The 16,588-nt window shown below is 48.3% G+C and overlaps 3 protein-coding genes across 6 annotated transcripts; 1 reads left to right on the top strand and 2 right to left on the bottom strand.

The window, feature by feature from the left end:
* Positions 1–58: 58 nt before the first annotated feature.
* Positions 59–5,326, bottom strand: NDUFS3 (NADH:ubiquinone oxidoreductase core subunit S3). Its single transcript, XM_058526956.1, has 7 exons — positions 5,226–5,326; positions 5,050–5,115; positions 3,365–3,462; positions 3,010–3,159; positions 1,741–1,866; positions 1,499–1,618; positions 59–310 (listed from the first exon to the last, which is right to left on the bottom strand). Exons 1-7 carry the CDS (start codon positions 5,290–5,292, stop codon positions 143–145), a joined length of 795 nt encoding a protein of 264 aa, XP_058382939.1. The 5' UTR covers positions 5,293–5,326; the 3' UTR covers positions 59–142.
* KBTBD4 (kelch repeat and BTB domain containing 4) lies at positions 5,177–10,154 on the top strand. Of its 3 annotated transcripts, none has more exons than XM_058526951.1 (4): positions 5,177–5,458; positions 6,364–6,981; positions 7,615–7,721; positions 8,194–10,154. In XM_058526951.1, exons 1-4 carry the CDS (start codon positions 5,440–5,442, stop codon positions 9,052–9,054), a joined length of 1,605 nt encoding a protein of 534 aa, XP_058382934.1. In that variant the 5' UTR covers positions 5,177–5,439; the 3' UTR covers positions 9,055–10,154. The 3 variants fall into 3 exon arrangements, with proteins under 3 accessions (XP_058382934.1, XP_058382936.1, XP_058382935.1); XM_058526953.1 differs by having other exon boundaries at positions 5,429–5,563; positions 6,303–6,981; XM_058526952.1 differs by having other exon boundaries at positions 5,429–5,563.
* Positions 10,142–15,062, bottom strand: PTPMT1 (protein tyrosine phosphatase mitochondrial 1). Of its 2 annotated transcripts, XM_058526957.1 has the most exons (4): positions 14,647–14,953; positions 14,478–14,558; positions 11,805–11,996; positions 10,142–10,487 (listed from the first exon to the last, which is right to left on the bottom strand). In XM_058526957.1, the coding sequence occupies exons 1-4, from the start codon at positions 14,812–14,814 to the stop codon at positions 10,329–10,331; spliced, it is 600 nt and encodes a 199-aa protein (XP_058382940.1). In that variant the 5' UTR covers positions 14,815–14,953; the 3' UTR covers positions 10,142–10,328. The 2 variants fall into 2 exon arrangements, with proteins under 2 accessions (XP_058382940.1, XP_058382941.1); XM_058526958.1 differs by lacking the exon at positions 11,805–11,996 and having other exon boundaries at positions 14,478–15,062.
* Positions 15,063–16,588: the final 1,526 nt, after the last annotated feature.

Genomic DNA, 16,588 nt, shown 5'->3' on the forward strand with positions numbered 1-16,588 from the left:
TGCCTGCATCTCTCTCCTGAGTCAGCTTCACTTCTCCCCGTGATAAGCACACAGGAAGTGGTGAGTCTAAGTAGGATTTTATTTACATGGACAATCAATTATAGATAAGGCGCTGTCTAGGATCCACATGCCTTCCCTGGAGCTACTTGGTTTCAGGTTTCTTGTCTCCGGCTTCAAGCTTGAGACTCTCAGGGGGCTGGCGATAGGCAGGGAAAGCTTCCCATGGGCTGTTGAGGTCAAACTTGCGGAACTCTTGGGCCAGCTCCACCGGCTCGGCCACCACACGCTTCACCTCATCATCATAGCGTAGCTGCAGAAGAAAAGGCAGGCTTGAGCACTGAGCAAGGCCTTGTTACGGCCACTGAGGAGCCCACTTTCCCAAAGCCCTGGGTAACTTCCCCTTTACTTCTCTGACCTTGACTCCTGTCCCAGCCACTGTCAGTAAGTCTCTATCCACATCTGTGTTACCCATCAGGTCACATCCCAACCACAGTCCAAAATGGCCTCCACCTCATGCCCTGCCACTACTAGTTAAGCTCCCCTGCCCACCATCCCCACGTCATGAGCTCTGAGCCCCTTTTCTAGCAGAACTGACTTTGCTCACTCATCCACACGCTCTTATAAGGTAATGGTAAGCATCTGCCAGGATTAGGGAGCAAGTCAGTGGCTGAAAAGAGTAAATCTAAACTGGCAAGCACTCAAGTTCAGGTCCTGTGGCCTTGGCATTATCACCATTGAGATGCAAGGCAGGGGCTTTAGCATGGCTTTTCTTGTTATTGGAGGATCAGCTGGATAAGGTGAAGATAAACAGGTGCTGGCAATGGGACCATGCTCAACACTAAGAAAACAGGAGCTCTTGGGCACTGAAGAGAAGCGCTGGATTGCCACTATCTCAACATTTCCAAAAAGTTACTTTGCTACAAAATCAGGTGTGTATGTATACGATAGACCATCTTCCGGCTAATAACCTGCAGCACACGGGTGGTAAAGGAAAGCACTGAAATTTTTATAAGGCCCTTCTAGTCATGTTACCGCTTCTGCCTCTGGCCATTTTCAAGGGCTCAACATTTAGTGTCTTCCCTGTCAGCTGCCTTCTCCAAGATCTAGGGCAGGATAAAATGACACTCCACTTTCAGACCTTGGGGACAGACTAAGTGTGTCCTCAAGGCTACCTTGGTCATTAAAATGACCATTACAATAATGGTTAACATCAACTGAACATTTACAATACACCAGGCTTTACACTCACATCATTTAGCTCACCACAAATCTATAAGCTAAGTACTATTATTGTTCCCACTTTGCAGATGAGAAAACTGTGTCAGAGAGAAACCAAGTAACTTGCCCTAGATTACACAAGTGGAGCTAAGATTTGAATCAGAGCGAACGCTCCTAAACCACCACCATCCACAGACCATATTTCCTGCCACACCCAGGATCCCCTAGGTTCCCTGCCAGTCCCTCCCTGTGGCTGCTGCCCCAGTTCCAAGGCTCCTACCTCCACATAGCCAGACAGGGGGAAGTCTTTCCGGAAAGGGTGTCCCTCGAAGCCATAGTCTGTCAGGATCCTTCTTAGGTCAGGGTGATTAGCAAAGAAGACTCCAAACATGTCCCAGATCTAGAAAAAGGAGGCCCTCAGGCAACCAGTCCATCACAGCCAACACTAGGTTGAGGGGCTGCACTGCATCCAGTAGTTTCAAACAGTTCCCCAACTCTGGCCCACCATGTCCAGTAACTCACCTCCCTCTCATACCAGTTGGCTGCCTTGTGCACAGAGACAACGGACTCGACGGGCGTCAGCTCATCTGTGTAGGTCTTCACACGGATCCGGGAGTTGAAGCGCAGGGAGAGCAGGTTGTAAACAATCTAGGGAGAACACAGGGAGCTGGAGGACCAGGATGGCCACAGGCTGAGGGGTCTGGGGTGGGAGTCCCTGAGGGTGAGCATCAATGATGAGGATATAGGGTAGGTTAGGGTTCCACCCTGTGAACCTGCCTTCTATCCTGAAGCTCAAAACCTTAAGATCCTCCTACACTTAACAACTACTTCCAAAGGCCTAAGCCACATGGTAGCCCAGCATGTCACATGCTCGTCTTTGTTCATGCTACTCCCTTTGTCTGGGATGTCTCCTGACCCTCCCCTCCCCTTGCCCTGATCCTAACTGGGCTAATTCCTGGTCTCCTGGTTTTCATTAAGATTCAGCACAAATGTTTTTTCTCCCTTCAAAGGAGCATCCCAGACGGGGCTAAGTGCCCCTCCTGTGCTCTGACAGCATCTCTCTATCATCCCCTGTGTTATGTTTTATTACAATAAGCTGTTCACATGTCCTTCTCTCTTACTAGAGTGTGGGAGACTCCGGGAGGGCAGGTATTGGGTGTTACTTCTCTCTTGATGCCAGGATCTGGCCAACAATAGATGATCAGTAAATATCAATAGCTAAATGTATTGTGTGCTAGCAATCTACCTGTACTACCTCATTTACTCCTCCACAACCACCCTATGAGGTACGGACAACTGCATACTTACTTTGCACATAAGAAAACTAAAACTCACAGCTGGCCCCATGGCTTAACGGTTAAGTGCGTGTGCTCCACTGGTGGCGGCCCAGGTTCGGATCCCGGGCGCACACCGACGCACCATTTCTCCGGCCATGCTGAGGCCGCGTCCCACATAGAGCAACTAGAAGGATGTGCAACTATGACATACAACTGTCTACTGGGGCTTTGGGGGAAAAATAAATAAATAAAATTATAAAAAAAGAAAACTAAAACTCAGAAAAATTAAACAAAATGTTTGAAGTCACACAGCCTGTTAGTGGCAGAGCCAGGGTTCTAACTCAAGGTCTGCCTGATTCTGAGGCCCTGGTTTAACTGCTGTGTTGTATTATTTGACCCTAACTGAAACTAACTGAAACTAAGGAGGCTATGGTTCCCACTGGTAGCTGTCACCCTAAAACTGTTCTGTCCCCTCTCCTTTACTCTCCAAACCTTCTCAAATCTTGTGACTGACCTCAAAACGGTTCTGCCGGGTGGGGATGTCCACTGCCGTCAAGTCAGCCAAGGATTTGAATTGTGCGTTGGTGTGATCCCTGAGGAAAGTGAGCACTGGGATGACCCCCTCAGGATGGATACAGATCTCTAACTCATTGAAGCAGGACACCTGCAGACAGGGAATGGGAGAGAAAAGAGAGCAGAAAGCTCCCGAGGGAGCAGCTACGTTCAGCTGGATTCTCCTGGTTTCAGGCAGAGAAAGAAGCCCAAGTTGGGATGGAGGAGTCTGTGGTTTCTTTGCTACCAGGCTGCCCACTCCCCAAGCCCTGAGAACATGGTTCTTTCCCGGACCAAACAACAGTAGTGAATATTACCTGAACTTGTTGGACATATTTGGGCAGGATTTCAGCCACATACTCTCCAAAAGCTGAGAGCTGCTTGTGGGCCACATCATTCCGTGGTCTGACAGTGGCTGGAAGGAGAAGGCACATTTAACAAAAGAACAGAGAAGACAGCACCCAGCCCTGCAGCCAGTCTCTTCAGCTTATAAGGGGTGTTGTCTCCCAGCAGGGCTCCCTGAGAACCTTGAGAAAGGTGAGGCCAGAGGATTCCTCTTTCAGGGAATAGGAAGTGATGAAAACTTAGGGAAAATGCCACCTACACAATACAAAAAGACTCTTCTTATTACTGCAGCTGGGGTGTTTGCCTCTTCTCAAAACTACCCCATGGTTCTTCCTTCACAATGCCTGTGTTTCTGCTAACACAGCATACGTCTCAGCTCTCTTACCAGACTAGGAGCTCTGTAAGCGGGGAACCAGAACTTTTGCTTCTCTGTATCTCCTTACCATCTAGCTCATAGCAAGTTCTCAAGCTAAGAACTTCAGGGTTGAAGAGCCCCCAAACATTATGTAGTTGAAACATTTTTTTTTTTTTCGCATAGATGAGGGAACTGAGGCCCAGAAAGGGGAGAAATGCCAGGTCTCCTGATTCCCAGTCAACTCATGTTAACCGTAACATATCTCCATACACTCATTCATGTGACCCTAAATCACTGGGCACCCACACATCATAGACTGCAGAGTAATGGTTAAGTGTTCTCCGCTTTTGACAGCAGGCAGGCCTGATCTGTCACTTACTAATAATGTGACTAAGTTACTTCTCTGGACTGTTTCCTGACATATAGTATGAAGATGTGAAAATTAATGAAAGAAACCTCATTTAAAATGGAGTCAGCAAGCCCCGTAGGGGAAGCTCTCATGAGCTACCACTCTCTGCTGTCTGCAGACCCCAACCGGAAGAGAGGCTCTTTGCATCTCTGACAGGAAGCTTACTTTACTACTCCAGCAGAAGGAAGACTTTCTCCTTGCCCAGCAACAAGCTCAGCCAATGAGAAACCATCACCACCCTGAACTGTCAGCTTTCCTCCAATGGACTTTGCTTTAAAGCAGCCCCTCCCAATTCCCTCCTTTTTCCCTATAAAGTTTCTCTCCTTTGTTGCCCAACGTGACTTGCCTATGGTTCAGCCATGGACTGCACATTCCGAACTGAAATTCCTCTGCCATTCCCAAATAAACCCATTTTGCTGGTAAAATAACTGGCTGTTTTATTTTTAAGAACCACAAAAAGCATAACACTATCTACCTCATAAGACTGTTGTGAGGACTAAATAAGATCATTCACTAAAACGCTCAGCAAGTTGCCTGGCACACAATAAGCACTCAATTAACCTGAGCTACTATTGTAACAGTGCTCTGAAGCCCAAAGGTTATGTTTCCTGCTCTCAAAGAGCTGACAGTTGAATCAAAAGAAAAGGGAATCATGGAAATGGACCAGGGGCAATCTGGGTCATAACAGAAAAGCGAAAGGGCGTAAGGGCCCAGGGAAGGCCCGATTCCGCCTGCAGAGGGAGAATCACTGCAGTCAGGTCTCCAAGGGCAAGCGGAGATTTGCCAGGAGGATGCAGGGAAGGGCATCCCAGAGCAAGGACAAACATCGGACGGAGGGAACAAAGGGGCCCCCGTCTGTAGTCCCGAGAGGGGCCCGGCCCGCACATACTCACGGCGCGTGTCGGCCGCAGCGCTGTCCGTCCTCACTGGCAGCAACAGCACCGAGGGTCGCCTGGCCGCTGCACCGGGAGAGAAAAGGCACAAGAGCGAGGGTGAGGCCTGAGGGTCTCCCTGCGCTGGGCGCGCCGCTGCTCCTGCCCCAGGCCTCAGTCGACTGCCCCCTGCTCACCCCTGGCCAGCGCCACGGCCCCGACGAGCCCCCGCCACCAGCCCCTAGCCACCGCCGCCGCCGCCATGTTCTCCAGACGCAGACCAGGAACCCGCGGCAAGAGTCACAGGACACGGAGCCCCAAGGGCACGGACCGGAAGCGGAAGTGTGCATCCGATCCTCTTCCGGGCGGACGTGGGGTCGGAAGCAAAGGTTCCGGATTCCGGGCTTCGGAATGAAAGGAGGGAACGCAGGTGAGAAAGCGAAGCGGGCAGGTGGGGAAACCGTGAGGTGAGCGTGGCCCTAGCTTGGTGTGACAGAGCCTGGAGAGAAGGCGAGGATCCTAAAGAAGCGGACGGGTGAGAAGAGGGGAAGGGGCGAGGGTTCTGGGTTACACATTCCACACCCCTCCCCCTCTCCCTGAGCTAAGCTTTGACGAGGGCCGCCGGGCAGGGCGGGTTGGGGGAGTGGAGGAGAACGGTTTCCCTGGCGACCGTTTCCCAGGCGACTCCTGGTGGAGCGGGGACTCTGCTCTGGGCGATAGCCCTCCTCGGCCCCCGGGCTGGGGGCGGCGGCCTGTCTCGAGTTCTGGGACGGAGCCTTGGGGAGTGATGAGGGCGAGTGGGGGAGAAGCTCAGAAACGAGCGTGTGGGCTGACCCATGTCCCAGGCCAATCATCCCACTGGAAAGTCCGTACTGCGTGGGGGGCGGGAGGGGCTGGACACAAGGACATAGGGGTCTTTTTGGTCTGGTTCTACTGCCCCGAGCCTCACTAGTTTTATGCCCAGTAGTTGTTTGCTTAGTAAGGCTTTTTGCCAGCCTTTTAAGATAACAGGCTGCTTCCAGCCCCTTGCTTTCATGTGTTGACCTAAATACCAATCTTTTGTTACGTCATGGAGAGGAACATTCCGTGTTTTCTCAGGGAAACGTCCAGAGTAGGACATTTTGTTGATTTCATTAGGGATGGGGTGCCACTGCAGGAGAATGAACACAGCTTTGGTTGAAGGAGAGCATCAGAGATGTTCTTGGCAGAGCCAGGACTAAGGCCAGTCTGGACGCACTTTGCTCTCTTCCCTTCTCCCTCCCTGAATTGGACAGTTGGCTTCATCAGCTGTGGCTGTGGATTCCCCAAGTTACGCAGGGTGGTGTTGCTTTGCAGACAGCTGGCAGAGAGAGAAGCTGGCCACCATGGAGTCACCAGAGGAGCCTGGAGCGTCTATGGATGAGAACTACTTTGTGAACTACACTTTCAAAGATCGGTCACACTCAGGCCGTGTGGCTCAGGGCATCATGAAACTGTGTCTGGAGGAAGAGCTCTTTGCTGATGTCACCATTTCAGTGGAAGGCCGGGAGTTTCAGCTCCACCGGCTGGTCCTCTCAGCTCAGAGCTGCTTCTTCCGGTCCATGTTCAGTTCCAACCTGAAGGAGGCCCACAACCGGATGATTGTGCTGCAGGATGTCAGCGAGTCTGTTTTCCAGCTCCTGGTTGATTATATCTACCACGGGACTGTGAAACTCCGAGCTGATGAGCTGCAGGAAATTTATGAGGTGTCAGACATGTATCAGCTGACATCTCTCTTTGAGGAATGTTCTCGGTTTTTGGCGCGCACAGTGCAGGTGGGGAACTGTCTTCAGGTGATGTGGCTGGCAGATCGGCACAGTGATCCTGAGCTCTACACTGCTGCCAAGCACTGTGCCAAGGCCCACCTGGCCCAGCTGCAGAGCACAGAGGAATTTCTCCACTTGCCCCACCATCTCCTCACTGATATCATCTCAGGTAAGTTGAGGGAGGGGTGTGATGTTCAGTGGATGTTCTAGTTCAGGAGAAAGGAACCTTCAGGCTTCCTGGTGTAAGTTTCCATTATTCCTGGTAGGAATTTAGAAACTTTCTGAGAGAGATTGAGTTGACATTTAGTGTAGCTGCTCTCAGAGACACAGTGCCTCGCAGAGGAAGAAGCCAGGAAAATAAAAGCAACAGCACTTAACCCACAAGAGGCAGTGAGGAGCTATTTGTATTTATATGCATAAGTGTTCTCAGTCCTGCAATTTGCATGTACCTGTGGGACTAGTTAGCTAAGTCAATTGATGATGAGTCAGGATATCTAAAAAACTTGTTAAGTGATGGGCCAACTTTAGGTAAAATCCTGACCCTGCAAGGGAGGTATAATCATACTGTAGGTGTGAGCTCTGTAGCCTAGTAGATTGCTCCCATGGCAAATGGGAGCATAATAAGGCATCCATTTTGACTAAAAGAAACACGGCAATTTTAGGTTAATTTCTCATACACATACATATACATACATGGTGGTAGTCGAACAAAGTGGTTCATGGCTTTAAAGCCCTTGGCTGTAAATTTCTCTTTCGGATTGTCGGATTACCATTGACCGTGCCTTTCCTCTGGCTCTCACAGATGGAGTTCCATGTTCCCAGAACCCAACAGAGGCAATAGAAGCCTGGATCAATTTTAATAAAGAGGAAAGAGAGGCTTTTGCAGAGTCACTCAGGACTAGCTTGAAGGTAAGGCAGATTTCTTTATGGTTGGGACATGATAATATCCATGCATTCCAGCCGTCAATTGGCCTGGCCTCTTTGATGGCCGGTAAGTAATTCGTCTCTGGCTTGAAGTTGATAAGAGCTGGGGAGGAGAATGTGTGCGTGAGCCCAGAAGCCGCCAGCCTCTGAGCTCCAAAGCTCCTTGACAGAACTGCTTTCATCGTTGCATTAACGATCCTCAACACCCTCTGTCTGAAGCACCAGCTCATGACAGTTTTAACAAAGCTAGAAGGATGAGTGCAACAGATTCTCTGCCCCAGCACAAAATGCCTGAAAGAAAGTGGTTGGAGGAGAGGCAGGATGACATGTAGTAACTAAGGGGAGTAAGTTAGCACAGGATACAAATGTATGGTCCAGGACCTTAAGGATATGTGTCTCAGCTGAGCCTTAGCTTAGAACTGCTAGATATCATTTATAATTTTAATTTTGCCAATAGGAAATTGGGGAGAATGTGCACATTTACCTGATCGGGAAAGGGTCATCTCGTACCCACTCGTTGGCTGTGTCCTTGCACTGTGCGGAAGATGACTCCATCAGTGTAAGTGGCCAAAACAGTTTGTGCCACCAGATCACTGCAGCCTGCAAGCATGGTGGAGACTTGTATGTGGTGGGAGGGTCCATCGCACGGCGCATGTGGAAGTGCAACAATGCCACCGTGGACTGGGAGTGGTGTGCGCCTTTGCCCCGGGACCGGCTGCAGCACACCCTGGTGTCTGTGCCCGGGAAAGATGCCATCTATTCACTGGGTGGCAAGACACTGCAGGATACCCTCTCCAATGCAGTTATCTATTACCGGGTAGGTGATAACGTTTGGACAGAGACAACCCAGCTAGAGGTGGCTGTGTCAGGGGCCGCTGGTGCCAACCTCAACGGGATCATCTATTTACTAGGGGGGGAGGAGAATGACCTGGACTTCTTTACCAAACCTTCCCGACTCATCCAGTGCTTTGACACAGAGACGGACAAGTGCCACGTGAAGCCCTATGTGCTGCCCTTCGCAGGCTGCATGCACGCAGCTGTGCACAAGGATCTGGTGTTCATCGTGGCTGAAGGGGACTCCCTGGTGTGCTACAATCCCCTGCTAGACAGCTTTACCCGGCTTTGCCTTCCTGAGGCTTGGAGCTCTGCCCCATCCCTCTGGAAGATCGCCAGCTGTAACGGGAGCATCTATGTTTTTCGGGACCGATATAAAAAGGGGGATGCCAACACCTACAAGCTTGACCCTGCCACTTCAGCTGTAACTGTCACCAGAGGCATTAAAGTGCTGCTTACCAATTTGCAGTTTGTGTTGGCCTAAGGCTCTAGGGGGGAAGAGCAGCTGACTTTTGTCCTCCCCTTTTCCAGCACCTTACCCATCCAAACTGGAAGTCCCCAAGGTCCTAACTCAGTACTATGTTATTTCTTGGCACATGTTAGCAAGGCAGCACCTTAGCCCTTCCCTGAACCCATAGGGTGTTCCGTTTGGGGCTTTCTAGACTCAGCTGGCTGCTTGAACTCAGAGTAGGCCAGCCTGTTCCCTGCTCTCCCCTGGTAATCCTGTGCCTCACTACAGATTGCTTAGAGCAAGCCTCCTCTCAGATCTTAGGCACAGCCTCCCCTCCTTACCTGATCACTGTTAAATAGAAGCACCTTGATCCCAGGACAGAAGGAAAGATGCCCCGTCTTCCTGTTTTTCTGTAGCCTGCAAAGTAGCTAGTTGGTAATTTTTCCACAAAGAACTAGGTGTTAGAGTGGTTGGGAGAATGGACTAAGCTGAAGGTGTCCTTCACCAGCAAGTCAACTCTAGAATTCAGGACGTTCCGTCTATTGTTTTCTCATCTACCTGTCAGGAAATGCATACTTTGGTTTTATTTTTGGCTTATTCCAAGGAGTAAGCCAGAAAGAAGCAGAGAGGATTATTTCTGATTAATAGCAGAAACTTTTTTCAAACTCAAATATATAAGCTCTCTACTCTTGTAAAAGCTCTAAGCTAAGTCAAGAGCTAGGAACTGTTCATACAAATAAAAGTTTTTGAAAGGATGTGTGTGTCTGTTTTGAATTCTGAAGGGGTGACTTCCTAAGGGAAACTAATTACATACCCACACGTTTCTACATCAGTCACAATCTTGATTGAATCCCATACTTCCTTTTCTACGTACAGGATCACTGCTCCAAAAGTGAGGAGAGCCCGACAGGGCCAGTGAATTGGGATTCTAACAGTGGCGAAGAGCCCGAGCTGAGTATTTCTCCCCTCTTTGCCTCGTGTTAAATGTCTCTGAGTTATGGTGCTAAATATCACCAGGCACAACGTTAGATGCACAATAATTTCTTTGACCCTATTCAAGAAAATACCCTCATCCCTCTCCCATATCCCCATACTCCGTGAATAGAAGCCACACTGAATCTTTCTAGCCATACAACAGTGTTATTTCAGGCAAGTGAAACAAGACAAAGGAAGTAAAATTATCCATTACTTAACACATTTCTGTTATGTCAAGTCTGGGCTCAAGTCCCTTTGGTCCTGTTAAACTTTTTCATTCTGTAGCAAGCAGGGTTGTCCTGAGTTCTTTCTAATCCACGTATCCACGTACTTCATGTCTCGGATGTGTGACAAGTCTCATCCTTGGCTGCCCCTGCAGTAATCTCCTTGTGGAACTCTTTGAGAACCTCAAATTGGCCAGGTCTGATGTAGATGTGTGACCGGATCTTGGCGATGGCCCCTACAGCCTCCTCTGGGCTCCAGTTGTGCACCTGAAGAACAGGGGTGGGAAAGCAGAGAAAGAAAGGGGCGGGTGTTAAGGGGTTCTTGACCTAATGACAAGTGCTAAAGGGCTCCCACAATTTCATTTTTTAAAAACCTACATTTTGGGGAGTTAAAAGCCTTGCCTCATATATTATAAATGGGAGAGCACTTGAACCCCTCAGTCAACCAGTTGCACAGGATCATGCAACAGACTGGGGCACAAGGCAGTCTTTCTACCTAATTCTTGCTTTGCCAAATCGTGAAAAAAGCAAGTTGAACATGTGAGGCTGAGATCCTAGATTCAAGCCTGCCTAGGCCTACTAGATGTCCTCTCTGAGAGGAACCATTGGGTACAAGTTTCCTGGAAAGAGTTAGTTGTACAGTAGATGTTTTTATGCAACTTGCTACCATGGCTAGAAAAACAGAGCACTTTTTAAATTTAACTAGGAGGGTTATCTTTGTGTCCTAAGGATAGTTATTGGTTTAGAACTCAAGAGAGCCAGGAAAATATAGATTTCTAGCCTGCTGGTTCAATTCTCACTTGGCCCAAAATATCCTCCTGAGACCCTGTTTCCAGCAAACAGAGTCCTAATGACCAAAGCTTTAGTATTGTTAAATCATATGCCCAGCAGTCCACAGTAACACAAACAAGGCCAGGCTGGCTATCTTGACATTTCCTTTTTCCTTAAACTATCCACATGACTTAGTAAATGCTCTGAAGGGGCCAGACAGGTAACAAAAATGAGTCAAGCTGCAGCATATAACAGAACGACCAACTAGACAGTGTTTGCTTCTAAAGATTTCTAAAAGCATCCCATCTGCCAATCATAACAAATTAACAAGCAAAATTCCATTGGATCTTCGGTTTCTAGAAGCCAGTGTCCAGAACTTTACTCTGAAATACGTGAAGAAATCTGAGTACTCGAGGGCTGTAAGTGATCAGCACTATTTACAATACTAGATTTCCTGACATGCTATTTATAACAAGTGTTTCTAGCCTTTTCCTGGTGTTAACATCCTTTGCAACTCCATTTTTGTGAGTGCCTGCTGTAGGTCAGTGCTTGCCAGACTTTCTTATTCAAGCTTCATAACACATTTAGCTTGAGGAAACTGAACATCAGAGAGGGGAAGCCACTTTTGCCTGAGGTCACACAACTGGTAGGTGGCAAAGCCAGGGGTCAGCTTATCTGCAAAGCTCAGGTGCTTTCCACCTCCCAACAGCCTGAAATTGGGGACATGGCTCCTTCCAGCAAGGCTGGCCAGTAGACCATGCTACTGAAGTTCTGGAAATCTGCTATAAATGGGACCGGAAAGACCTTTCCTACCTGAATCAGATACGCTGCCACCATAGTGGCACTTCTGGAGCGGCCAGCCTTACAATGCACGTAGACACACTGGCCCAGCGACTGGTACTTGAGAGCAAACTGGACTCCTTTCTGGAGGTTAGCCAAGGTTGGGATTCCAGTCATGTCTACTGTGCTGAGCCGCAGCTGCTCGACTCCTACTTTCTTCCACTCCTGGAACCAGGTCCACCAGCAAAACAAAGAGAATGAAAAAAGCCTAATGTGAGTGGTATGAAGATGGGCTCCCAAGACGAAGCAAAGCAACAAGGAAGCTTCAGGGTTTACTACAATGTGAATATACAGTTTACTGTTTTCTAAACAAGAAACTTCTTACAGAAATGTCTTTAAAATGGCTGACCTACATGGTTGGTCTTTCACCAAACAGTTGTGCTGCTGAGTTAGAATTATGTCCAAGATTTAAAGTGTTCTTAAAGTACCCTTTGGGTACTTGAATCTTTAGCTGCAAAATATTACCTGTATAAAATTCATCTACAAAGGTTGTGTAACTGTTTTTGCATAATCTTGGCACCTGTGCAGTGATTCAGCTGCAGGATTGGGCTACGGTATTTTGCAAGAGCTTTCTATTTCTCTGTCCACAGGTCTCCTCTTTTTTACCACTTTTTTTTGAGAGGACATGTGGTAGAAAATAGAGTTATTTTTAAAATTAAAACAACACACCTACCTTTGTTAGTGCAATACTATCACTTAAGAAGAAGAAGAAATAAGAGAAATAAGGCCTCTGGTAAATGGGCAATTTTTTTTTTTGCTTTAAGACATCATATGGGTTCCAGCTACTCTTATTAATCTCTTTAGCTGGAACCAGAGATTTTATGACTCTGAATGAAGGTCAATATTTTATACTCCTCATGAAATTAACAAAAAACAGCAGTTTTGCAACATGTGGCTTATGCATCAATTACACGAGAAACACCAGGGGAGCCTGATCAATATTCAGATTCCTAGGCCCACCCTAAAGTTTCTGACTCAGAATCGCTGGGGGTTGTACCTAGGAATCTGCTATTTGAACAAGACTGCCAGATCATTCGTAGGCATATTAAAATGTGAGAACCACTGCCTTGGAGACTTCTTTTCTCTCCGCTAGTGGGATAATATAGTCACATGGTACAAATGTCAAAGCCTCACATTCAGAGACCAAGCACTTTTTGTGACTCCTCTTGCTCCGCAGAACGGACCACACTAAGGAACATTTACCATTTTGGCTAATAACTCTAATAACTCCTGGCTAATAACTTTGCCTTGTGGCAAAGTACTTTGGGAAATCCAAGGAACTATTATCCATTCCTTAAAAATGTATGCCATCACTAATCTATATATATATATATTTGTGTGTGTGTGTGTGTGAGGAAGATCAGCCCTGAGCTAACATCCGTGCCAATCCTCCTCTTTTTGCTGAGGAAGATGGGCCCTGAGCTAACATCTGTTGCCAACCCTCCTCCTTTTTTCCCCTTCTTCTCCCCAAAGCCCCAGGAGATAGTTGTATGTCATAGTTGCACATCCTTCTAGTTGCTGTATGTGGGACGCGGCCTCAGCATGGCGGGAGAAGCGGTGCCTCGGTGCACGCCTGGGATCCGAACCGGGCCACCAGTAGCAGAGCATGCGCACTTAACCGCTAAGCCGCGGGGCCAGCCCCCCTAATCAATATATTTTATTCTATTTTATTTTATTTTTAATTTTTAATTTATTTATTTTCCCCCCCAAAGCTCCAGTAGATAGTTGTATGTCATAGCTGCACATCCTTCTAGTTGCTGTATGTGGGACGCAGCCCCAGCATGGCCGGAGAAGCGGTGCGTCGGTGCTCGCCCAGGATCCGAACCCGGGCCGCCAGCAGCGGAGCGCGTGCACTTAACCGCTAAGCCACGGGGCTGGCCCTCAATATATTTTAAATGTGAGTCACAAATATTTTTAAGATTTCCAAAAATCTACTGGATGAAACAACAGCATCTTCATCAGGCTATATCAATACAGTAAACAAGAAAGATAATTGTGTAGTGCTAACAGATGTCAGACACTATAAAGATCTGGCAATGTCTAATAACCATTGTGGTGAGTTCCACAAACAAGCATTCACATTTAATGAAAATTATGTTTTAGGCCTGAACTTTGGATGACAGTGCTTTAGAGTTCCACTATATCTCTAACATATGAATAATAATTCCCTCAAATCAGAGCCAAATGAACCCTATGCAGTTTTTCAACGGGTTGTTTTATGATAAATTTAATCTGGTGGGGGGGATGGGGGGTTATCTTTTCTTCTCACAGTTTGTAGGCCTTCATCTTGAATGCCTGTGGCAGGGCCTGATCCACACTTAGTGCTCAGTAAGTGCTGAATGAATGAAATCAGCAAGCCATAGAAAAGCTGCCTTTCAATTTTGGTTACTGATTTGAGTTACCGAAATTAAGAGTACATTTGTGCACAAAGGAGTAGTCAGACTTTGTCAACTCTACTTGTAAATGCCTCTCACATCAGTTTCTATTTCACAATTAGTTTCTACCTCCAGCCGCAGCCATTTAAGCTTAGAGGACCAGACCCTCCTTTTGAGGAGGCAGAAAAGCCTGGTACACCTGTCTCTGGGTCACGGTCACCTGCTGCGCTCCCTCCCCAGCTGCCCCCCCGCCCCGACCCCGGCCTCTCACCTTGGCGGAGTTGCACAGGAACCTCGTCTCGTACTCCTCGTTCATGGTGATCACCCCGCGCACGTTCTCGTCCTGCACCAGCTGCCGAGGCAAAGAGGGGGCTCAGACAGGGCCGCGGGGCCGGGGCGGCGCTCGCCCGCTCCCAGGCCGGCCTCCCGGCGCGGCTCACCCGGCGCGTCATGCTCCGCAGCGGCAGCGCGCCCAGCAGCACGGTGGGGTCGATGCGGTGGTACCAGTCGCGGTGCGCGCGGCCCGGCGCCTTCCCGCGGAACACGGTGTACAGCAGCGTCGGGTAGAAGAGCACCCGCGCCAGGCCGGCCTCCAGGAACGCCGCCATCCTGCCCCGCTCGACGTAGCGCAGCGCCGACCCGCCCGCCCCGGGGCTCGCGGTCCCCGGCCGCGAGGAGACCCAGAGAGGCGGCGAGTCGTCCGCGGCCTCCCGCGTAGACGCCGGGACCTGGGGCCCGGCCGCCCGGGACTCCGCGGGACAGCCTGGGGCCCCCGGGGCGGGGACCATGGCTCAGGAGGAGGGGCCGCCGACCGCGGGGGAGGGACCAGGGATTCCTGCGCGGGAAACGGAGTCCCCGCCGAGGGAGGGCGCGTCTTGGGCCAGAGGCCTGTGACTCTGCCGCATGTGAAACTGTGACCCCTGCCTGTGGCCAGTGACCCCAGGTGAGGGGGGGCTCTGACCCCTGCGTGTGGAACTGTGACCCCGGCCGAGGGAGGCGGGGCCCTGGCCCATGGCCAGTGGGCCTGTGACACTTCCCCCAACCCCCGACCAGAGGGAGGTGGCTGTGACCCCAGGTGAGGATGTGACCCCATCGAAGGGGAGACGAGACCAGGAAGAGACTCTGGTAGGGGCCTGAGGGGAGAGTGGAAGGGGCTTTGGGCTTTTAAGCAGAGGGGCCACCTTGCCCCTCTGATCCTGGGCCTGATCCTGGGCAAACAGGGGACCTGGGTTGATATGGCCCTTCCTACACCCCCATCCGCCTGAATTCATGGCTCCCTCCTCCTGACCGAACCGCAGTATATATACTTATTATGACAAATAAATATATCTATAATATATTATGAAAATATATTAATAAATCATTAAAAATATGATAAGCTTAGATATAAAACCCACAACCTACAAAGAGGTAAGAGGAATGGATGTAATGCTGGTTATTTACATTTAAATAGTTCTCTGAAACATGCATCTGGTGCTTTTAAAAAAGGTTTATTTTCTCCTTGTAAAAGTAATACATACTCATAACGACTGGAAAATACAGGAAAGTAGAATTTACTTTAATCACCCATAACCCTACCACCTCAAACATATTTATTTTTTCCTCCAATTTTCTATGTGTACCATTTAAAAATTTTTTATAACAGCTTTATTGAGATATAATTCACCTACCCTAGAATTCACCCATTTAAAGTGTATAGCTCAATGGTTTTTAGTGTATTCAGAGTTGTGCAACCATCACTACAAACAATTTTAGAACATTTTCATCATTCCCCCCTAAAAAAAACCCATATTCATTAGTAATCACGCGCTATTTCCCTCCAACCCCCAGCCCTTGACAACCACTAATTTACTTTCCATCTCTATAGATTTGCCTATTCTGGACATTTCAGATAAATGGAGTCATACAATATGTGGTCCTTTGTGACTGGCTTCTTTTGCTTAGCATAATGTTTTCAAGATTCATCCATGTAGCATGGTATCAGTACCGTATTTCTTTTTATTGCCAAATAATATTCCATTGTAGGGATATACCACATTTTGTTTCTCCATTTATCAATTGATAGACATCTGAGTTGTTTCCACTTTTTGGTTATTTTGAATAATGCTGCTGTGAACATTCATATACAAGTTTTTGTGTGGACACAAGTTTTCATTTCTCTTGGCTGTCTGCCGAAGAGTGGAATTGTTGCGTCATATGGTAACACTATGTGGTCTGTGTGTACCATTTTAAAAAACCATTGTAATTATGTCAATAAAATTTTGTATCACGATTTTTTTTCCTAAATGTTGTGCTATAAGCACTTTCCGTATTTTTACATTGTCTTTATCATTTATAATGAACCTATTTACTACACTATAATGTGATCATTTTCCTGTTATT

The sequence above is a fragment of the Diceros bicornis genome, chromosome 31, assembly GCF_020826845.1.
Source record: "Diceros bicornis minor isolate mBicDic1 chromosome 31, mDicBic1.mat.cur, whole genome shotgun sequence".
Lineage (NCBI taxonomy): Eukaryota > Metazoa > Chordata > Mammalia > Perissodactyla > Rhinocerotidae > Diceros > Diceros bicornis.

Coding starts and splice junctions, on each gene's coding strand:
- NDUFS3 (XM_058526956.1), bottom strand. CDS start 5,292: ATGGCGGCGGCGGCGGTGGCTAGGGGCTGGTGGCGGGGGCTCGTCGGG. Junction 3,463..5,049: donor CGCTGCGGCCGACACGCGCC/GTGAGTATGTGC, acceptor TTCTCCTTCCAG/CCACTGTCAGACCACGGAAT. Junction 1,619..1,740: donor CCAACTGGTATGAGAGGGAG/GTGAGTTACTGG, acceptor TCCTTTTTCTAG/ATCTGGGACATGTTTGGAGT.
- KBTBD4 (XM_058526951.1), top strand. Junction 6,982..7,614: donor CCTCACTGATATCATCTCAG/GTAAGTTGAGGG, acceptor TGGCTCTCACAG/ATGGAGTTCCATGTTCCCAG. Junction 7,722..8,193: donor CACTCAGGACTAGCTTGAAG/GTAAGGCAGATT, acceptor TTTTGCCAATAG/GAAATTGGGGAGAATGTGCA.
- PTPMT1 (XM_058526958.1), bottom strand. CDS start 14,994: ATGGTCCCCGCCCCGGGGGCCCCAGGCTGTCCCGCGGAGTCCCGGGCG. Junction 10,488..14,477: donor TCCTGTGCAACTCCGCCAAG/GTGAGAGGCCGG, acceptor CCTGTTCTTCAG/GTGCACAACTGGAGCCCAGA.